The sequence below is a fragment of the Canis lupus genome, chromosome 35 (genome assembly GCF_048164855.1).
Source record: "Canis lupus baileyi chromosome 35, mCanLup2.hap1, whole genome shotgun sequence".
Taxonomy (NCBI): Eukaryota; Metazoa; Chordata; class Mammalia; order Carnivora; family Canidae; genus Canis; species Canis lupus.
Window position 1 is genome coordinate 8,029,044 of NC_132872.1, and position 24,246 is coordinate 8,053,289.

A 24,246-nucleotide genomic window follows, 5' to 3' on the forward strand; every position below is an offset into this window, starting at 1 on the left:
AAAAAGACAAGAGATAACAAATGCTGGCAAGGATATGGAGAAAAAGGAACCCTAGTATACTGTTGGTGGGAATGTAATTCATATAGCCACTATGAAAAACAATATGGAAGTTCCCCCAAAAAATCAATAGAGGTACTATATGATTCAGCAATTCCACTTCTGGGTATATATCTGAAGGAAATGAAATTACTATCTCAAAGAGGTATTTGATTTTCCCATGCTCTCTGCAGCATTATTTACAGTAGTCAAGACATGGAAACAACTTCATTGTTCATTGACAATGCATAAAAAAAGATATATATGTATACAATTCCTATATAACATACTAAATATAATTAACATATTATATTGAATATAATTAATGTGACATAATAAAATTTTTTGACATAATAAAATTTTATGTTTATTAACGTGTGATAAATTTCATTATATGTAATTTAAAATATACAATATTCAGCCATACAAAAAGGAAATCCTGACATTTGTGACAACATGAATGAAACTTGAGGGCATTGTGCTAAGTAAAATAAGTCACACATAAAAAGGTCAATATTAAAAAATAAATAAATAAAAATAAAAATAAATAAATAAATAAAAAGGTAAATATTGTATGATCTCACTTATGTCTGGAATTTTAAAAAACTGAATTCATAGAGAGTAGACTGATGGTTGTCAGGGGTGAGGAGGTGGGAGAAATGGGTAGAAGTGGTGAAAGGGTACAAACTTTCAGTTAAGTGATGAATAAGTTCTGGATAGCTAATATACAGCATAATGACTACAGTTAACAATTCTGTATTGCATACGTGAAAGGTAACAAGAGAATAGATCTTAAATGTTCTCACCACACATAACAAAAAAAAATGGTATTATGTGAGGTGATGGATGTGTTAACTAATATTATTGTGGTAATCATTTTGCAAAATATATGTATATAAAATCATCGCATGGTATGCCTTAACCTTAGATAATATGTGAATTATATATCTCAATAAAGCTGGGAAAAATGAACTATACATAAGTAAAAATATAATACTGTCTTTTATTTAATATCCATATCCATGATATTTTACTGTATCATTCTGCAACTTTTTTACTCAACTTAGTGCTGGGGACACTAGTCACACTGATACAGAGAGTTCTAATTTCATTCTGCCATTGTAGGACTCTACCACAATTTAAGCTAACTTCTAAAAACTAATGTTTTAGATTGCTTCAGTTTTTTGATTACACATAGTAATGCTACAAAAAACATCCTTGTACTGGTCATTATGTCCATATGCGAATTTCTCTAGGATTCTTAGAAGATCTTAAGTCTAGCAGCTAGATCATAAAATATAATGGCTTAAAAGTTTTCTGGATATTGCCAAACTTGTCTCCCAGAAGTATAATTTTGCTCAAGCCTTCTGAGATTCCCCTGATGCTCTCCTACAGCCCATGTTTTCTTACTTCCTCTCACATAGTTTCTGTGTAATCTCAGTTTTTGTTTTTGTTTTTTAAGATTTTATTTATTTATTCATGAGAGACACAGAGAGAAAGGTAGAGACACAGGCAGAGAGAGAAGCAGGCTCCCTGTGGGGAGCCTGACACAGGACTCAATCCCAGGACCCGGGGATTATGACCTGAGCCAAAGGCAGATGCTTAACCACTGAGCGACCCAGGCATCCCTCTCAGTTGCTTTTTGTAGTCCTAACAAGTTAGTAGTAGTTTACAGATTTCTTTTTTTTTTTTTTTAGTTTCACTGAAAGTGTAATTTGTGGAAGTTCTGGTGTGCTTGTTGCTTTTGTGTGATTTCTGGTAAGAGAAGAGGACAGATAGTGATCTACAGAGGCACAGCAGGAATTTGGATTAGAATTTCTTGAAGGTATAAAATGTTTAGAGGAAAAATAATATGCACTAAAGCATGAGTCTTCCATTCATAAAAACAGTATGCCTCTTTTTTTTTTTTATCAAATCTTTGTTCATATGCTTAAGAAACTCTTTATATTTTTCTCCATAATGCTATGCACATGTTTTTGTTAAGTGATTTTCATAGGTTGTTATTTGTTGCTATTAAGAATATAATGTTTTCAAATATTTCTAATTAAATATTGCATATCAATTCCACAATCAGGCATCTTGAACTCAGGTTCTTAGTTCTGATAATTTGTAATTTCGGTTGATTTTCTAAATGAGTACATCATAAATAGTTTTGCTTCTCATTTCTAATCTTTATACCTCAATATTTTCCTCTTAACCGCACTAAGTCCGTATTTCTCAACCAAAGTGACATCACTGCCATATTGGGCAAACAATTATTTCTTGTATGGGACTGCTGAATGCAGGACAGGATGTTTAGTACCACACTAGCCTGGCTCCCAAACCCCATCCCATGTGATAAATGCCAGGAGCACCTCCTAATTATCATTACGTTAAAAAATGTAGAGCGACTTATGGGGAGATGGCAGAGTAGGAAGATCCTAGGCTCACCTCATCCCACAATACAACCAGATATACACCCGTCAGTGTAAATAACCAGAATAAAACCCCAAATACTGACAGAACAGACTTTCCACACCTATATGCTGAAAAGAGGCCACATTGAGGAGGGTAGGCAGGGCAGAGACATGGTGGGAGCCAAGCAGACCTGCAGGACTATCCACAAAAGGGAGGAATGTTGTGAGTGCAGGCAGGAGGAGAACCCATGCTAGGCACCCCAGGCACAGGGGACAGGCACTGGGGAGATGAATCCCCATAACATTTGGCTTTGAAAGCCAGAGGGGCCTGGCTTCACAATCTCTTAAAATCAGTGAGGCTTAGTACCCAAAACTTAAAAAAATCAGTGGGATCAAGGAGGAGGTTGAGAGGAAACTGAGCCCCCACCTTAATGAGACTGCACAACAAACAGGCTCACTGAGATTCAGCCTAGAAGCAGAAATTTGAAAAACACTTGGGGTATACAAGAGGGAAATTTATTTACTAATCTCAGAGTCTGTGCTGTAGGGGCAGAGATTTTTGGGAGACTTCTCTAGGAACAAAGGAGCTAGCAGGAGCCATTTCACATACCCACCCCCCGGTGTAGATACATGGACACCTACCAGAACCAGAACAGCAGGAATAATCTCCACCAACCTTGCTAACAGCATGCCCTACCCCACAGTCTTCTGTGGATCTGCCCACTCCAACCAAGTTGCCTCAGCAGAGTAGTCCCAAGCAGCTGCAGGTCACTTCCCTGCATATTGACAGACATTGCTGACACCATTCACTCTTACCTCATGTCTCCTGTGGAACTACCCTAGTCCATCCAAGGCTGACATCATGCAGCCCAAATAAGGACCACCACCATTGCAAGCAATTCCTGCCCCAGGGAGAAGGGAAGATTACCGCACGTCAGTCCAATCACACATGCCATGGACAACGCAGGGAGAAAACCTTGCAGTTCAGTGCTACTGAAGCTCTAGCAAGCCCCTGGTCTGACTCAACTCAAGCTCAAGGCAACCCCAGACTGGCCAAATTACAACACAGGGACCAAACCCTGCCCACAACAGGCAAAGAGAACCGTTGTAGAGGACTAGACTGAAGGCAAACATGACTAAGTCACAACAGTAGGGCACATACAACACACATAGGAGACATCCCTGAATGCCAAGGTCTGGTGAACAGAGGACATTGTACTGCAAGACACCATAGGACCACTTCTTCATACACCCATGACTTTCAAGAGTCAGGAATGTAGCTGCCTTTCATAACACATAGAAATAGACACAGAGAGTTAGACAAAATGAGGAGACAAAAGAATATGTCCCAAATGAAAGGACTGGACAAGGAAGCTAATGAAACGGAGATAAGCAATATACCTGATAGAGAATTTAAAGTAATAGTCATAAACATACTCACTGGAATGGATAAAAGAGCAAAAGATTTGGTGAGACACTCAACAAAGAGATAAAAAACACAAAAAAGAACCAATCAGAGATGAGGAACTCAATAACTGAAGTTAAAAATCACTAGAGGGGAAAAAATAGTACAGTAGAGGAAGCAGAACAGATCAGTGACTTGGAGGAGAGAGTCATGGAAAGCAATCAAGCTGAACAAGAGAGAAAAAAAGAATAATAAAAGATGAAAATAGATTAAGGAAACTCTTTCGACTGAGCCAGCCAAGTGCCCTGGGAACGCAAACTTCTGCAGCCACTGTGGAAGACAGTATGTAGTTTCCTCAAAAAAAAAAAAAAAAAAAAAAAAAAAAATTGAAAACTAGATTTACCATATAATCCAATAATTCCACTACTGGGTATTTACCCAAAGAATACAAAAGCTAACACTAATTTCAAAAGATATATGTACCCTTATGTTTATAACAGCATTATTTATAATAGGCAAATTGTGGAAGTAACCCAAGTGTCCATGGACTGATGAATGAATATATATAGGAATATTATTCAGCCATAAACAAGAATGAAATTGTGCCATTTGCAACAATATGGATAGAGCTAGAGAGGATACGCTAAGCGAAATCAGTCAGAGAAAAACAAATACCATATGATTTCACTCAATATGGAATTTAAGAAACAAAAAAAACAACAAAGAAAAAAAAATAGGCTCCTAATAATAGAGGACTGGAAGTTATTAGAGGGAAGAAATGGAGGAAATGGGTGACAAGGATTAAAGAATACACTTACTGTGGTGAGCACTGAGTAATGTACAGAACTGTTGAATCACTATATTGTACAACTGAAATTAATATAACATTGAATGTTAATTATACTGGAATTAACATTAGACTTTTTTTCCAAAAAAAAAAAAACTACAAAAGCAAGCAGATAGTATACAAACAAATGAGTGTGTCTGTGTTCCAATAAAACCTCTTTAGCGTCACTGAAATTTTGACTTCATGTAGTTTTCCAGGACCAATTTGGCTTATGGACCATAGTGTGCCAGTCCTGATCTAGAGTTTTAGTACTTGCTTCTTTTTTTCAAAAATTATCATCTTTAGAGGTGCCTCAATAGCTCAGTCAATTAAGCATCTGCCTTTGGCTCAGGTCATGATCCCGGGTTCCCGGGATCAAACCCACATCAGGCTCCCAGCTCTTCGGGGAGTCTGCTTCTCCCTCTGCCCCTCCCTCACACTTGTGCACTCTCTCTCTCAAATAAGTAAAATCTTTTTTAAAAAATATCATCTTTAGAAAATCAACACCTAACAAGTAATTTAATTTAATTTTATTTTAATTATATACTTTTCTCTTTTTTTTTGCTCATCATGTTCTCAAACCCTGCTTCTTCCTTTTGAGATCATTTTTCTTCTCACTGAAATATATGCTTTCATCTTCCTTTACTCAGATTAATAGCTAACATTTACAAGATGCTTATCTACATGCTAGGCACTGGTCTAAGTACATTACATAAATGAGTTTATTTAATCAATACAATATCCTATAAGGTAGATCCTATGAAATGTCTTATCCTATGAAAAGTCTTTATTTATTTCACCTTCACTCTTGAATAACAGTTTGGCTGGTAAAAGAATTCTAGGTTTGCTATTATTTTCCCACACTTTAAAAATAATTCTATGAAATGTCAATTTGGTTTTTGTCTCTTTTTAGGTAATCTGACTTGTCTCCAAAAGCTTCTGCAGTTTTTTCTTTTTTCCTCTATTAGTAGGTATGAATTTTTTTTTTTTTAATCTTGTTTGGTCTTCAAAGAAATCTTTCAAACTATGGACTCATATCTTTCTTTAGTTTTAGGAAATTCTCAGCCATTATCTTTTCTTTTTTTTTTTTTTTTATTATTATTTTTTAGCCATTATCTTTTCTTGCATTGCTTCTCCACTGTTCTCTCTACTATCAGATCTTATAATCCTATCCCCCATGGCTCTTACCTTTTTTATCTTGTTCTACCTTTGCACATTACATTCTGGAATACTTGTTCATTTAATCTTTCATTTCACTAATTTGTTCTTCAGCTCTACTTAGTTTATTACTGAGTTCATTTTATTTCAAACTTCATAGTTATCCTTCCCAGGGATTGCAATTGGTTTTTTCATAGCTCCCCTTCTTGTTTTCATGCTCTACTCTCCTTGATCTCTTTGAGGATATAAAAAGTACTTCCTAAGTCCCTTTGAGATTGCTCCATGTGCTTGCTCTGTTTGCTTAGGAATTTATTCTCTGCTCCCCCCACACACACCTTTTTTGAACTTTTTGTGGATCACTCCTGGTGTCTGTGTTCCTTAGATGCCTTGTGATTCTTGGGTTGAGATCATCCAAAGATTTCTCTCACAATCACCTTGGGTAGTAACACTCTGACCTGGCAAGAAGAACAGCTCTACAGCCTCATTCTCTAGAGCCCTGAGGATGACGAGTTAACAGACTGCCCATCTGGAACTACTCTACTCTTAAAGATCCTGGAATTCCTTGAACAAATGGCCCAAGCCTCCTTCCAAAATTTACAAGGACCATTTCCCAGAATTCAGACTCTCAAGGGCAGACTATATCCTGCTGTTTGTTTACCCTTAAACCCAAAGGGTAGCCAAGTGGCGGCTGTTTACAGGGATATGTACACAGAGACTAGAAAAATAGGGTGAGGTAATCACATGCGTACATGACAGACCCCTCATGATGTGGAACACAGCCAAAGAAAAAAGCAAGTCACAGGCAGCCTCTCCCCTGCTGCCCCATTCTACCAAAGAATCCCATAGAATCTAAGAATTTTCAATTTAAATTTGTCCTTTCAATTCATTATAAAGATATATTTGTGAAAAATACAGAACATATTTTACTTATCAGATATTAACTTGATTTATAATTTTTAAACATCTATACATATAGTTTATAGGACTCCATTTAGACTCCGAGGCAAGGCCTCACAAATGAAGGAGCAGGCCTGACTCACAGTGGTTTTTACTGATACTTCAACCTCTGTGCTCGCAGGCAATGAGCTTTAGTCCCACCTGTAGGTAGGAGAAAAGTCCTGCTTCCTCTAATTCAGGCAGGTAACTCAGATCTGGTTCCCTACCACTCACAATCCCTACTCATCATCATAGGTTCCCAGCTATTTCTTTATTTTAGGAAGAAATCTCCACTTCAAAACTATGGAAATTTTCTTCCTTTTTTTAAAAGTGTCGTTATGTGTATATCAGTGTGTATACACACATACTCTCTCTCTCTCCTTCTCCTCTCAATAGCTCACATGGTTATCAGGAGAGACATCTGCAAATATTCAAGACAATTACCAACTCACACTAATATACCCATAACCAATATATGAATATATGTATATTCACATATATATACACTAATATACACATTAGTGTATTCAGAGCAGAAGGGAAAAGTTTCAGCATATTTTTAATCCGTCATCTAGTGAAATTAGAGCCACTGATTTCAAGTATGGATGGCAAGAATGCTTCATCTGAATTCATTAAGGTGAGCCAGGAAATGAGAATCAAACTAGAGTTCAGATATGTATATCTTCATTGCCTGTGATGCAGACTTGACCACAGCAAACCATCACAAATGGGAAACAAAAGTCATCTCATTTTAATAAAAGCCATTACATTGTACCAACTACCTCCAACACCTGGGAGGAGTTGGCGTCTCTGGTTCTCAGTTTCCCAGCTACAATCAAGTGAGTTCAAGAAGCTGTTATTTCTGAAAACCCCTTTTCTGATTAATTTTTCTAATTTCACATAATATAGGCCTCAGTCAGATTTTATTGCATTCTAAGAGTGAATTTCTGAGTCAGAACCATATTAGCATTTCCGAAATCATAGCAAAAGAAATCATCCAAATCATCCAATAGGGTATTTAAGAGAGATTTGATAAATTGCAAGATACTTTGGGCAAAGTAAGACAATATTGTTACATATGGTGTAATATACATTCAGTATTATACATTCAAAAAAGATTTATGTGTAAAAGAGTAAGAATTGCTCAATAAAAAGGAATTGATTCACTAGGAAAAACAGTGGAAGGAAGAAGGTGAGTTGTCACCAAATAACCACAAAATTAAGCTGAAATAGAACTTCAGCTTCAGGGATAAAGTACAATAACCCTCCTTTAAGTGAAAAGGGTACCTCTTTTTGAAAAAAAGTATCAGCAGAAGTATGAATCTAAGAAGTAGCTCTGTTGAGCAAGACATTTTAAATAGCAACATTTAAACCCCAGTTGCTTCTAAGCACATCATTTCCAGGAACTCAACAGTATGCAAGGTGATCAGGACAGATATCTGCAAATATCCAAGATAATTACCAACTCACCCCAAGTAAGAGTAGCCAGGGTCAAGAGCTCAGGGATTGAATCCTGACATACTACATATTCTGGAGAATATGGATCAGTTTGAACTTCAGCATCCCGATAATCAGTCTGGGTACCCACAGTATGCTTCGAAAGTACGGGTGGGTATTTAGCAGAAATAGGGAGAAAAGTATATGCCTGTGTCCTAAAAGGGAAAATGATTTTAAAAATTAAAACCCGATCCAGTCACTCAGAATACTACATAGTCAAGTAGAAATAAGTCCTTAGCTTTAATAAGCCCATTCCCCCTTTAAACATGCACAGATTCATGAATACAGTGTAACCAGGATTATGCCCAATTATCTTGAGAGAACTGCCTTATTAGTCTCACCTCTGCCAAAAACCCGAGGGGATACAGAAGCCCAGGTCTACTCACAAAAGCAGCTATTTATCTGTGTATCACTGGGCAGGACTGTAGTATAGAACCGTAAGAGGTAGATTCTAGGATGTCACAGAGTTACTTCTGAACCTGTTTAGAATTGCTACTTCCTGGTTTCTTTTTTCTCTGCCTTTAGGTACACAACCGATTTTAACTGTTTCCCTCTAGAAATTCAGGAGCAGAGAAAAGATTAGAGATGCTTTCTGGTTTTTTAAAAAGACAAGGCTCTTTCTAGATAGATGACTCAATAATTAATGCTAAGATAACTTGGTTAGCTATAGAAAAGTTACCTCATCCCTTGGACAAAAATTAATTCCAGATATTTTAAGGTATTTAATATAAAAATGAGACTACAAAAGTATTAATAGGAAACATAAGTAAATATACCCCCTTTGAGTGCAAGTCTTTTTCAGCATGGCTCAAAAGCCTCTCTGGCTACAAAAGAAAATGATCAGTAGAACTAAGGTTAAGTTGAAACTTTTATACCTCAAAGTATCATAAATTTAAAATATGAATGGCACACTTAGAAATAGGTTCTGCAACATATATAAGAGTTAAACAGTCTTTCTATACAAAAAGCCCTTGTAAATCAATGACAGTTAAATACTAACGGAAAAATGAGTAAAGAACAAGTCACAAAAATTAAAATTTCTAACATATGAAAAAATGACCATAACTAGTAACCAAAGAAAAGTAAAATAAAACATAAAGATTCTGTTTTATTACATCACATAAGCAAAGATTTAAAAGATTGAAAATACCCAGGATTGATGAAGTTGTGATGAAAACAGGCATTCACATAAACTGTTGATTGAAATACAAATAGATATAACCTAACAGGTAACTTAGCAATATATATCTGACCTTTAAAATACTTTTTTGCCCCAGCCACTGTACTCATAGGAATTTATTCTAGGAAATAATTGGACAAGTGTACAGAGATATAAGCAAACACATTCATAAAGTCTAATGTGTAAGAGTAAAACCTTACAAAAAAATTTTAATGGCCCATTTAAAAAAAATGGTTGCACCTTAGGTTATTAGGCATCAACTTCGATTCATATTTTCATCTTTGGTTCTTTTTAATTCTGGCTATTTTTAAGTAAAAAAATTAGATTAATTCACTTAAACCTATGTCTACTCTTAAACATAATTTATATAACAAGTATGATAGCACATATGCTTTAACGTTCTAGTGGTTATTTTTTCTTTTTTAAGATTATACTTTTAGATGTCCATTGACTGATGAATGGACAAAGATGTGGCGCATATATACAATGGAATATTATTCAGCCATCAAAAAGAATGACATCTTGCCATTTGCAATGATACAGATGGAACTAGAGTGTATTACACTAAGTGAAATAGGTCAGAGAAAGACAAATACCATATGATTTCACTCATATGTGGAATTTAAGAAATAAAACATAGGGGAACATAGGGGAAGGGAAGGAAAAATAAAACAGAGAGGGAAGTCATAAAAGACTCTTAACTAAAGGGAATAAACTGAAGGTTGCTGGAGGGGAGTTGGGTGAGGGGATGGGGTAACTGGGTGATAGGCATTAAGGAGAGCACTTGAGGGATCCCTGGGTGGCACAGCGGTTTAGCGCCTGCCTTTGGCCCAGGGCGCAATCCTGGAGACCCGGGATCGAATCCCACGTCGGGCTTCCGGTGCATGGAGCCTGCTTCTCCCTCTGCCTGTGTCTCTGCCTCTCTCTCTCTGTGTGTGTGTGTGTGTATGTGACTATCATAAATAAATAAAAAATTTTAAAAAAAGGAGGGCACTTGATGTAATGAGCACTGGGTGTTGTAAATTCTACCCTTGAAACTAATAATACACTAAATGTTAACTACTTAATTTTTTTTTAAATCTAAAAAATAAAACAAAGATTTTATTTTAAACAATCTCTATACTCAATGTGGGGCTTGAACTCACAACCCCAAAATCAAGAGTTGCATGCTCTACTAACTGAGCTAGCCAGGCAACCCAGCAGTGCTTTTTTCTTTTAAAGTTTGTTTCCCTCAATATCTTTTCCTCCTTTATCCACCTTTATCAGTACCCTCTATGTATATCCTAGATCTAGAATATATCCTTGAATTATCCCTGAACCTTGCTGTATTTTTATCCACATTTATTTTTCTACACACAAATATACAGAGTATTATTTTATTGTTGTGCCAACATGAATGCATTTTTGCATCTTGCTTTTTTAACTAAATCATACTTCACAGAAATCTTTCCAATCTATTCATGTGGCTCTTTTTCAAGAAAAGTTAAACTTAAATGATCATGACCAACAGAAAAACTACTTCAAAAAATATGGCCCATATAATGGAATTTATGCAGCTATTAACAGTAAAAATGTCGGGCAGCCCGGGTGGCTCAGCGGTTTAGCTCTGCCTTCGGCCCAGGGCGTGATCCTGGAGACCCGGGATCAAGTCCCGTGTCGGGCTCCCTGCATGGAGCCTGCTTCTCCCTCTGCCTGTGTCTCTCCCTCTCTCTCTCTCTCTCTCTCTGTATATTCTCGTGAATAAATAAATAAAATCTTTTAAAAAAATAATAAAAGTAAAAATGTAATCAGTACTTGTGAACATACAAAAATGTCCATGATTCAATGTAAAGTAGGAACAAAAGACACTGTAAAGCAGGATGTACAACAGAAGCTCATTTTTATATTTAAAAACTGGGTTTTGTGCACAGAAAAATGCCTAAATGGATATATAATAAATTAACAACAATTATTTCTGGATAGGACTACAGAATTTTTTTTCATGTTCATCGTTTTCTAAATTTTCTATTCTTTTAAACCTAGACATATAGTACTATTAAAACAATACTGCCATTTCCATGTAAAAGAATATGTTTTCCAGTTGGTAGAAGTATGTTAAATCACATCTTTAAAAACCTAAATACAATGGCAAAAAAAGAGATTAACATTTTAAAAAAAATAGTCAAAGGCAATGGGAGGTGTTTATAATAAGCAAAACAGGCATTCCCACCACTCGGCCAGAATTCTAAGGCTTTCTGCAGAGATTTGAAAAATGGTAACAAATGAAAGTATCAGCATCTTTAGTTTAGCATCCTTGGCTGTAGAGTATGTAGGTTCACTTTTACCTGAGAACCCTCTACAAGAACCATTTAAAAATGCTTGGAACTATATGTTGAAGAATTATACAAAGTTCCAGATTGCAACATGGGGATCCTTGGTATTTCACGAGGTTCTTTATTTCTTGTTCTGTTTACCTGGATTTTTGTTTCAATTTATACCTTTCATGAAAAAGTACAAAATTCCAAAGGATAAACCAGAAACATGGGAAAACCAGTGGAAATGTTTTAAAGTAGTTCTCTTTAATCACTTTTGTATCCAGCTTCCTTTGATCTGTGGACCTTATTATTTTACAGAGTATTTTAATATACTTTATGATTGGGAAAGAATGCCAAGATGGTATATGCTTTTGGCAAGATGCTTTGGCTGTGCAGTGATTGAGGATACCTGGCACTATTTCCTGCATAGGCCCTTACATCACAAAAGAATATATAAATATATTCATAAAGTTCATCATGAGTTTCAGGCTCCATTTGGAATGGAAGCTGAATAATATGCATATTCTTTGGAAACTCTGATTCTTGGAACTGGATTTTTCATAGGAATCATGCTTTTATGTGATCATGTCATCCTCCTTTGGGCATGGGTGACTATTTGTTTGATAGAAACTATTGATGTCCATAGTGGCTATGACATTCCTTTGAACCCTTTAAATCTGATCCCTCTCTCTGCTGGTTGTCGGCATCATGATTTCTACCACATGAACTTCATCAGAAACCATGCTTCCACATTTACATGGTGGGATAGAATTTTCAGAACAGACTCTCAATTTACTGTCTATCATGATGAAGAAGATTGAGAAAAAGACTCAATAAATATCTCATCTAAACCATCCTGAAAACCCACACCTTTCCTGAATTGAAGCAAATAGCTAACATTGCTTCTGCGGAGCAGAAATAAACATGTGTCTTGACTGCTAAGTGATACAAAGAACATTAACAACCTTTAATTATCTTCCTAGTGGGAACTTTTTCTACTTTACATAAAAGTTCTGTATGTGTAGAAATAAGTAAATATATAATGAAGTATGATTTTCATGAGGAAGTTGTAAAGGCCACATTGCTAACCTTACAGAAAGGTTTTAAGTAATGGAAGAAGTATCAATCTGTGTCTTTCCCCCAGTAACACCATAGGCCTGAAGTTAAAATTGGTCTTTAGGGCAGCCTCGGTGGCTAAGCGGTTTAGCGCCACCTTCGGCCCGGGGTTTAATCCTGGAGACCTAGGATCAAGTCCCATGTCAGGTTCCCTGCATGGAGCCTGCTTCTCCCTCTGCCTGTGTCTCTGCCTCTCTCTCTCTCTCTCTCTCTCTGTGTGTCTCTCATGAATAAATAAATAAAATCTTTTAAAAAATAAACAAAATAAAATAAAATAGGTCTTTAAAATCTTGCAAATATATGGTAGCCATTTCAGTATCTCTTATCAGGGTGTTGGCCTCATACTGAACTTTAAATATTTTCTAGAATTTGCTTAAACATCCAAGTATCATGGGTCAAACCATATCAATCGACAGTGAGAGTGAGGCTGCCAAATCAGAAACAGGCCGCCCCAAGAACTTCCACTCTTGTCCTGAGCTGACTGGTTTGGGGTGATTCTCCTTTGAGAAGTCCTTTTGGATTGCAATGTACTACTGGTATCTATAAATTAAGGCGTTTCTGAATTGTTGTAAATGGAATATTTTAGTCTAAAGGTTTTTGGGTTACTTGAATTTTTTTAAAAATTGAGATTTCTGCTATTTACCCTTTCATTTTTGTATATCAAGTTTTCATTATACTTAAAACTGTATCTTGAAACATTGTGAACTGACTTGCTGTATTTGCACTTTGAACTACTGAAATAAATGTGATTTTTTTTGGTCAAAAAAATATAATAAGCAAAACATATAGAGCTTAACTCTAAGAAAAATGCACTTCAAGTCAGCTAGAAAGAAGCACCTACTGAGAGGTTAAACTTGTAATGAAATACTACTTTAAATTGTTGTTAAGGGGATCCCTGTGTGGCGCAGCGGTTTGGAGCCTGCCTTTGGCCCCGGGGCGTGATCCTGGAGACCCGGGATCGAGTCCCACGTCAGGCTCCCGGTGCATGGAGCCTGCTTCTCCTTCTGCCTATGTCTCTGCCTGTGTGTGTGTGTGTGTGTGTGTGTGTGTGTGTGTGACTATCATGAATAAATAAAAATTAAAAATAAAATAAAATAAAATAAATTGTTGTTAATGCTGGGGTATCTGGGTGGCTCAGTGTTTGAGCATCTGTCTTTGGCTCAGGTCACGATCCCGGGGTCCTGGGATCGAGTCCTACATAGGGCTCCCTGCAGGGTGCCTGCTTCTCTCTCTGCCTATGTCTCTGCCTCTCTCTCTGTGTCTCTCATGAATAAATAAATAAAATCTTAAAAAATAATAAGTTGTTAATGCTGAATTCAAGTGGTATTAAGTGGAATTAAGTGGTATTTTTCAGCAGCTGCTATGGATTTCTAACCTATGTAGATAATTTAGGTATTTTAATTTATGTTTTCAGCACAAATTATTCTACTACCAAAATTCTAGTTGAGGAAATAACTTCAAATCAGCTTTATATCATCCCAGATCATATGACTATTACTATGTAACACTATTAATTTGAATCAAGAGAATAAACTGTTTTCCAAATTAAAAATTACATGCTTGAACTATCTGATCAAATATGCTAAGATTGTGATAAAGCCTAATGAATCCTCTGACTAAGCTTTCTGATGACTTAAGATCCTTCTAGGTGGGGATGCCTGGGTAGTTCAGTGGTTGAGCTCAGGGCATGATCCTAGTGTCCAGGAATCAAGTCTCAGATTGGGCTCCCTGTGGGGAGTCTGCTTCTCCCTCTGCCTGTGTGTCTGCCTCCCTCTCTCTGTGTGTCTTTCATGAATAAATAAATAAAATCTTAAAAAAAATATCCTTACAGGTAGGTCAGAGGAGAGGATACAAAGGGGAAATGATACTTTGACAGAAGTCCTATGGTAACTTAATACAGTTTCTTTTCTAACTTGTTATTTTTCTCCAAACTATTTCAGTTGGTTTTAGGGGAGAATAAATGGAGTAAGAAAGAACAATGATCTCTTTCCTACTCCTCCCCAACTTCAGTCAGGACTCAAAACCCAGAAAGACCCCATACCTGTTTCTTATGTGGCTTGAGCCCTGGATCCCATCCACACACTCACTTATTCTAGGTTTGGTGTGCTGACAGCACTTATCTCTGCTCCGTTCCCTCTCCCGGGCCCTTCCTCCTCCACTAGATGGAAAAGCATGCACTGTCTGCCATATCCACAGTCTTCTAGATTTTCCTCCCAGCCCCAACAAAACTAAACACAAAGAGGGGTTTCACAAAGTAGCAAATCCTATTCTGTAACTATGAACTCTAATGATTATTTGTATTTTTTTAAAGATTTAATGTTTTCAGAGTGGTTTTACATTCACAACAAAACTGAGAGGAACGTACAGAGATTTTCTATATATGTTTTGGCTCCACACATACATAGCCTGCTCCATTATCAATATCCTTACACCTACCACCCAGAGTGGTACATTTGTTACAGCTGAGGAATATACATTTACACATCATAATCACCCCATAGTGTATATTAGAGGTCACTCATTGTATTACATATTCTATGGTTTGGACAAATCCCTATGTATATGGTATACACATATAATAGCATGCATCCATCATACAGAGTATTTCCCCACGCAAAACTCCAGAGTTTTGCGTTTTCCAAAATGTCATAGAGTTGGAATCATACAGTACATATCCTTTCCCAATTGGTTTCTTTCTTTTAGGAATATGCATTTAAGATTCCTCCATGACCCCCTTCTCATGACTTCATAGCTCATTTCTTTTTAGTAATGAATAACATATTACAGTGTCTCAATATACCATAGTTTATTTATCCATCAACCTGCTGAAGGACATCTTGGTTGCCTCTAAGTCTTGACATTTATGAGTAAAGCTGCTATAAACATCTATGGGTTTACGCGCAGGTTTTGTATAAACATAAGTTTTCAACTCCTTCAGTAAACACCAAGGAGCACGATGGCTGGATCATATAGTAAGAGTATGTTTAGTTTTATAAGAAACAGCCAAACTGTCTTCTGAAGTGGCTGTATCATTTTGTATTTCCCACCAGCAATGAATGAGGGTTTCCAGGGCTCCACTTTTGGTGTTATCAGTGTCCCAGACGGTGGCCATTCTAGTAAATGCATAGTGACATCGTATTGTTTTTTCAATTTGCATTTCCCCAAGGACACATCATGTGAAGCATCTTTTCATAGGCTTATTCACCACCTGTATATCCATCCTCTTTGGTGAGGTGTCTGTTAAGGTCCCTGGCCTGTTTTAAAATCAGGTTATTCTTTTTCTTGTTGTGTTTGAACAGTTCACTACATAGTTTGAGTAATGTCCTTTCGCAGATATGTCTTTTGCAAATATTTTCTCTCAGTCTGTGGCTTGTCTTCTCATTTTATTGACATTGTCCTTCATATAGCAGAAGTTTTTAATTTTATTTATTTTTTCTTTAGGTTTTTACTTAAATTCCACTTAGTTAACATACAGTATAGTATTAGTTTCAGGAGTAGAATTTAGTTATTCATCACATACACATAACACCCAGTGCTCATCACAATAAGTGCCTTGCTTAATACTCATCACTCATTTAGCCCATCCCCCTGCCCACCTCCCCTCCAAAAACCTTCAGTTTGTTCTCTATAGTTAAGAGTCTGTTTTATGGTTTGCCTGTCTTTCCCCCCATGTTCATCTATTTTATTTTTTAAATTCCAGATGTCAATGAAACCAAATGGTATTTCTCTGACTTATTTTGCTTAGCATAATACACTCTAGTTCCATCCATGTCATTGCATATGGCAAGACGCCATTCTTTTTGATGGCTGAGTAATATTCCAGTGTGTGTGTGTGTGTGTGTGTGTGTGTGTGTGTGTACCACAACTTCTTTATCCATTCATCAGTCAATGAACATTTGTGCTCTTTCTATAATTTGGCTATTCTTGATAATACTTCTATAAATATCAGGTACATGTATTCTTTGAAATCAGTATTTTTGTGCCCTTTGGGTAAATAATAGTAGTGCAATTGCTGGATTATAGGGAATTTTCATTTTTACTTTTTGAGGAACCTTCATACTGTTTCCCAGAGTGGCTACACCAGTTTTCATTCCTACTAATAATGCATGAGGGTTCCTTTCCCTCACCAACATCTATTGTTCCCTGTGTTGTCAATTTTAGCAATTCTGACAGGTCTGAGGTGGTATCTCATCATGGTTTGACTTGTATTTCCCTGATGATGAGTGAGGTTGAGCATCTTTTCATGTCTATTAGCCATCTGGATATCTTCTTTGGAAAAAAAAATGTCTATTCACGTCTTCTGTTCATTTATTAACTGGATTATTTGTTTTGGTTTTTTTTGAATTTGATAAGTTCTCTATAGATTTTGGATACTAACCCTTTATCAGATGTGTCATTTGCAAATATCCTCTCCCATTCCATAGGTTGTCTTTTAGTTTTCTTGATGGTTTCCTTTGCTGTGCAGAGCTTTTTTTCTTGATGAAGTCCCAATAGTTCATTTGGCTTTTGTTTCCCTTGCCTTTGGAGACATGTCTTATAAGAAGTTGTTACAGTTGCGCTCAAAGAGGCTGCTGCCTGTGTCATCCTCTAGGATTTTGATGATTTCCTGTCTTGTATTTAGGTCTTTCATCCATTTTGAATTTACTTTTGTGTATGGTGTAAGGAAGTGGTTCAGTTTCATTCTTTTGCACATTGCTGTCCAGTTTTTCCAACATCATTTGTCAAAGAGACTTTTTTCCATTGGATATTCTGTCCTGCTTTGTTGAAGATCAGTTAACCATATAGTTGTGGGTCCATTTCTGGCTTTTCTATTCTGTTCCATTGATCTATGTGTCTGTTTTTGTGCCAGTACCATCCTGTCTTGGTGACTACAGCTTTGTAATATAAATTGAATTGAATTCCAGGACCGTGATGCCTCCAGTTTTGCTTTTCAAGATTTCTTTGGCTACTCCGGGTCTTTTGTAGTTCCACACAAATTTTAGGATTGTTTGTTCTGTGAAAAATGCTAGTGGTATTTTGATAGGGATTGCACTGAATGTATAGATTGCTTTGGGTGGTATAGACATTTCAAAAATATTTGCTCTCCCAATCCATGAGCACAGAATGTTTTTCCATTTCTTTCTGTCTTCTTAAATTTTTCATAAATGTTCTATAGTTTTCAGAGTACAGATTTTTACCTCTTTGGTTAGATTTATTCTTCGGTATCATTGTTTTGGTGCGATGGTAAATGGGATTGGTTCCTTGATTTCTCTTTCTGCTGTTTCATTATTGGTGTATACAACAAATTTCTGTACATTGATTTTTTTTATCCTGTGACTTTACTAAATTTATATATCAGTTCTGGCAATTTCTTGGTGGAGTTTTTGAGTTTTCTACATATTGTCCATAAATAGTGAAAGTTTGACTTCTTCCTTACCCATTTGGATGTCTTTTCTTTTTGTTTTCTGATTGCTGAGGTAAGGACTTTCAGTACTACTTTAAATAGCAAAGATGAGAGTGACATCCCTGTCTTGTTCTCGATTGTAGAGGAAAAGTTCTGTTTCTCCCCACTGAGGATGATATTACCTGTGGGTCTTTTGTATCTGGCCTTTATGATATTGAGGTATGTCCCATCTATCCCTACTTTGTTGAGTGAGGGCTTTTATCATGAATGGATGCTGTACTTTGTCAAATACTTCTTCTGTATCTATTGAGAGGACCATATGGTTCTTTTCCTTATTTTTATTAATGCAGTTATCATGTTGATTGATTTGTGAATATTTAACCACCTTGCAGCCCAGGAATAAATCCCACTTGGTCATGGTGAATAACTCTTTAAAGTACTGTTTGGAGTGCCTGGGTGGTTCAGTAGGCTGAGCATCTGCTTTCAGCCCAGATCATGATCCTGGAGTCCTGGGATTGAGCCCCACACTAGGCTCCTGGCTCAGCAGGAAGGCTGCTTTTCCTCTGCCCCTCACCCCATTCATGCTTTCTCTCTGTCATTCTCTCTCTCAAATAAATAAATAAAATCTTTTTAAAAAATTAAAAAATAAAATACTGTTGGATTCAACTTGCATTATCTTGTTGAGAATTTTTGCATCCGTATTTATCAGGGATATAGGCCTGTAATGCTTTCTAGTGAGGCCTTTGGTTTTGGAACCAAGGTAATGCTGGCCTCATAGCATTAATTTAGAAGTTTTCTTTCCATTTCTATTTTTTGGAACAGCTTCAAAGAATAGGTATTAACTCTTCTTTAAAGATAGAATTCCCCTGGGAAGCCACCTGGCCCTAGACTTTTGTTTGTTAGGATATTTTTGATTACTGAATCAGTTTCTTTGCTAGTTGTGGTTCTGTTCAAATTCTCTATTTTTTCCTGCTGCTGTGTTGGTAGTTTAAATGTTTCTAGGAATTTATCCATTTTTTTTCCAGATTGCCCAATTTGTTGGCATATAATTTCTCAAAATATTTTTTTAAAGATTTTATTTATTTATTCACGATAGACATAGAGAGAGAGAGAGAGAGGCAGAGACACAGGCAGAGGGAGAAGCAGGCTCCATGCAGGGAGGCCGACACGGGACTCGATCCTGGGACTTCAGGATCACGCCCTGGGCCAAAGGCAGGCGCTAAACCACTGAGCCACCCAGGGATCCCCTCAAAATATTCTCTTATAATTATTTCTATTTCTGTGCTATTGGTTGTGATCTCTCCCTCTCATTTGTAATTGTATTTATTTAGGTCTTTATTCTTTTTTTTTTTTTTTTGATAAGTCCAGCTAGGGATTTATCACTTTTATTCTTTCAAAGAACCAGCTCCTGGTTTCATTGATCTGTCCTGTTTGGTTTTTTAAATTTCTGTATCATTTATTTTTGTTCTAATCTTTATTATTTCCCTTCTTCTGCTGGCTTTAGGCTTCATTTGTTCTTTTCCTACCCCTTTTAGGTGTAAGGTTAGGTTGTGTATTTGGGATTTTTCTTCTTCTTAAGGTAGGTCTTACTTGCTACATACTTCCCTCTTATAATTGCTTTTGCTGCATTCCAAAGGTTTTGGACCATTATGCTTTCATTTTCATGTTTCTGTGTATTTTTTATTTCTTCTTTAATTTCCTGGTTAACTCATTCGTTTTTTGGTAGGATGTTCTTTAAACTCCATGTATTTGTGGTCTTTCCAAATTTTTTCTTGTGGTTGACTTTGAGTTTCATGTTTTGGTCAGAAAATATGCATGGTATGATCTCAGTCTTTTTGAACTTGTTGAGACCTGATTTGTGACCTGGTATATGATATATTCTGGAGAATGTTCTATGTGTACCCAAAAAGAATGTGTATCCTGCTGCTTTAGAATGAAATGTTCTGACCATATATAAGTCCATCTGGTCCAGTGTGTCACTAAAATCCATTGTTTCCTTGTTGACTTTATGATTCCATGATCTGTCTATTGCTGTAAGTGTGGTATTAACGTCCCCTACTATTATTGTATTATTATCAGTGAATTCCTTTATGTTTGTTATTGTTTTATATATCTGGGTGCTCCCAAGTTAGGGGCATAAATATTTACAATTGTTAGCTCTTCTTGTTGGATAGACCCCTTTATTATGATACAGTGCCTTTCTTCAACTCTTGTTATAGTCTTTGATTTAAAATCTACTTTGGGGGATCCCTGGGTGGTGCAGCGGTTTAGCGCCTGCCTTTGGCCCAGGGTGCGATCCTGGAGACCCGGGATCGAGTCCCACGTCGGGCTCCCAGTGCATGGAGCCTGCTTCTCCCTCTGCCTGTGTCTCTGCCTCTCTCTCTCTCTCTCTCTGTGTGACTCTCATAAAAAATAAATAAATAAATAAAAATAAAATCTACTTTGGTAGAAGTATGGCTACTCTGGCTTTCTTTTGATGTCCATTGGCAGGATAAGTGGTTCTCCATCCCTTCACTTTCAGTCTGTAGGTGCCTTAGGTCTAATGTGAGTCTCTGGCTGGCAGCATCTAGATGGGTCTTGTTTAGTTAATCCATTCTAATACTTTATGTCTTTTGATTGGAGCATTTAGTCTATTTACATTCAGAGTAATTACTAATAGATATGAATTCAGTGCCATTGTATTGCTTGTTTTATCCTTATTCCTTTTGAGTCTTCATTACTTTTGGTCTTTCTTTCCCACTCAAAGAGTCCCCTTTAAAATTTCTTGCAGGGTTGGTTTAATGGTGAAGAACTCATTTAGATTTTGTTTGCCCGGGAAACTATCTCTCCTTCTACTCTGAATGACAGTCTTGCTAGATAGAGTATTCTTGGCTGCATATTTTTCCATTCAGTACATTGAATATATCATGTGACTGTTCTGGCCTGCCAAGTTTCTGTGGAGAGATCTGCTGCTAACCTTACTTGTGTTCCTTTGTAAGTTAGGGATTTCTTTTCTCTTGATGCTTTTAGGATTTTTTCCTTATCTCTGTATTTTGCAAATTTTATTATGTTTTGCTGCTGGCATGTTTTTGTTGATTTTGATGGGAGTTCTCTGTGCCTCCTGGATTTGGATATTTGTTTCCTTCCCCAGGTTAGGAAAGTTTTCAGCTAAATTTCCTCAAATAAACCTTCTGCCTCCTTTTCCCCCTCTTCTTCTTCTGGGATTCCTATGAAAAGATTGTTATATGCTTTGTGGAGTCACTGAGTCCCCTAAGTCTGTATTCATGATCCAATATTTTTCTTTTCTTCTTCTTTTCAGCTTCATTATTTTCAGTAATTTTATCTTCTATATCACTTATTCATTTCTTTGTTTCTTCCATCTTTGTGGTCATTACATCCAGTGAGTTTCATCTCAGTTATAGCATTTTTTTATTTCAGCCTGACTAGTTTTTAGGTCTTTTATCCCGTGGTAAGGGGCTCGCTGCTGTCTTCTGTGCTTTTCTCAAGTCCAGCTAGTATCCTTATTATTGTTGTTTTAAATTCTGAATCAGGCATATTACTTATATCTGTTTCAGTGAGATCCCTGGCTATGACCTTTTCTCGTTCTCTTTTGGGATGAATTCCTCCATCTTGACATTTATCTAGGGCTCTGTCTTCTTCTGTGTGTTAGGAAAGCCTATTAGGTTTCCTGTTCCTGAGAGTAATGGCCTCATATGCTGTTCAGGGCCTGGCACTTCATGAAGCATCTCTGGTATATGCTGTGTGCACTCTGCTGCTGTGTTTTGGCTGCTCTTTCCCTCAGGTCAGTCCTCCACAGTTTCATCTCACCTCAACAGTGGGGACTGTTTGGACCTTGGGCAGAGTGTGGGGAGTTTTAACCAGGTGTGCTCTAGTCTGCTTGTTAAAAGAGACCTGATGCTTTGCAGCATTCTATGGTCAGTAAATTTGGTGTGTACAGGGGATTTACACTGGTCTTCTGGGGGAGGGGCCTGCTGCTCAGATTCTCAGGCACATTTGTTCTAGTAAAGAAACACCTGCGAAAGGAAAGAAAGAAAGGAAAGAAAAGGAAGAAAAGGAAGAAAGGGAAGAAAGAAAAAAAGAAAAGAAAAGAAAAGAAAAGAAAAGAAAAGAAAGAAAGAAAGAAAGAAAGAAAGAAAGAAAGAAAGAAAGAAAGAAAGAAAGAAAGAAAGAAAGAAAGAAAGAAACACCTGCATAGTACAGGGATGCAGGGCTTGGTGTAAGCAGTTTATGCTGAAACTATTGGCATATGCTGCTTACTGAAGTTAGTTTAGGTTGAGGAACAAGGGAGGAAAATGGCACCAGCCCTCTCCCTCATCCTAGAGAGGGGAGTTCGTGCCCACCACTGTCTGGGAAGACCTCAGAGAAGAACAATCTCCCCTTAGACACCCCTGTGTCCGAGGTGTCCCTCAGATCCCTCCCTTCACCCTGTGTCCAGATGTCTGCCCACCCAGCAGTGCAGGGTACCTGTGTTTTATCCCAGGCAGGCTGGTTGAGTTTTAAATTTCCAAAACTTTAGGGACCTGATGTGGCTTGGACCTATGCCAGTCCTCTGGGGGAGGGTCTTGCCACACTGGGGCTGCTACAGGTTTGTCCCAGAAGTAGCATGAATGCACAAGAGTTTGGAGTAAAGCAAAACAAAAAGCCAGTGTCCAGGTTAGCCACCCTCAGCAGATGTCTGTGTCTAAGCTAAGGGGTGAGGGAGCATAATGGTGCCTGCCACCTCTTTTGACCCCCATTTGTCTCAGATGCACTCCAAGAAGGGCGAACCATCTCTCTCAGTGCTTCTCTCCCAGGGGATCCTCAGATCACACTATCTGCTCCCAGGCTCTCTGCCCTCCTTCTTCACAGGAGCACTGCAGCACCTACCAGGATCCACACCAGTGACAGCATGGAACTCTAAAACTTCAGCCTTGGAGTTCCATTGGCTGTTTAAAACACAATAATTAGCCTCTCTCATTTTCCCAGTCAATGGCTTTGGGAAATGTTCTCCTTGTGTGATCCCCTATGCAAAACCCCCCTTGCCTCTCTCCCATGATCAGGGCTCCATCCCCTCTGCAACACCCACCATCCCTCTCTCCCTCACATCACATCTCCACACCTCCTACCTTCCATAATGTGGCCTCTTCTCTCCCTCTGGTTGTTCACTCTATTCTGTCAGTACTCAGATTTCTTGGGTGTTCAGAACAACTTGATATTTATCTGTGTTCAAGGGATGAGGTAAGACTAGGGTCCTCCTACTACTCTGTCATCTTTGCTCAAAAAACCAGAAGCTTTTAATTTAAATAAAGTCCAGATCATCCATCATTTCTTAAAAGGATTGTACCTTTGGTATTATAGCTAAACAGTCATTGCCATACTCCAGGTCATCTTGGTTTTTTCCTATATTATCTTCTAAGAACTTGACAGTTTTGCATTCTACATTGAGATCTGTGATCCATTTTGGTTTTTTTTTTTTTTTTTTTTGTGATCCATTTTGAATTAATTTCTGTGAAAGGTATAAGGTCTGTGTCTGGAATTTTTTTTTTTTTTTTTTTGCACGTAGATGTCCTGTTATCCCAGCATCTTTTCAAGACTATCTTTGCTCCATTGTATTGTCTTTGTTCTTTTTGTTAAATAATTAGTTGATTATATTTAAGTAGGCTTACTTCTGGGCTCCCTATTCTGTTTCACTGATCTATTCTTTCCGCAATACTACTCTGTCTTGATTACTATAGCTTAATAGTAGGTCTTGAAGTCAGGTATTGTCAGTCCTTCAACTTTGTTCTTCTCCTTCAATATTGTGTTGGCTACTGTCAACACATATTACCTATTCATATAGGCTCCAGAACCAGTTTGTTGATATCCATAAACTAACTTGCAGGGACTTTGATTGAGATTACATTAAATCTATAGATCAAGTTGGAAAGACCTGACACCTTGACAATATTGAGTCTTTTCATTCAAGAACATGGAATATCTCTCCACTTATTTAGTTCTTTGATTTCTTTCATTGAAGTTTCATAGTTTTCCTCCTACAGAT

At 37.2% G+C, this 24,246-nt stretch overlaps 1 protein-coding gene and 1 pseudogene across 4 annotated transcripts in view; one reads left to right on the forward strand and one right to left on the reverse strand.

The window, feature by feature from the left end:
- CFAP91 (cilia and flagella associated protein 91) overlaps positions 1-24,246 on the reverse strand; it is a 104,377-nt gene that overhangs the window by 53,542 nt on the left and 26,589 nt on the right. For all 4 annotated transcript variants that reach the window (XM_072812341.1, XM_072812342.1, XM_072812339.1 and 1 more), the window contains one exon: positions 8,228-8,409. In XM_072812341.1, the coding sequence (XP_072668442.1) occupies positions 8,228-8,409 (182 nt within the window). The remainder of the gene's footprint in view (positions 1-8,227; positions 8,410-24,246) is intronic.
- On the forward strand, positions 11,664-12,565 carry LOC140624664 (methylsterol monooxygenase 1 pseudogene; annotated as a pseudogene).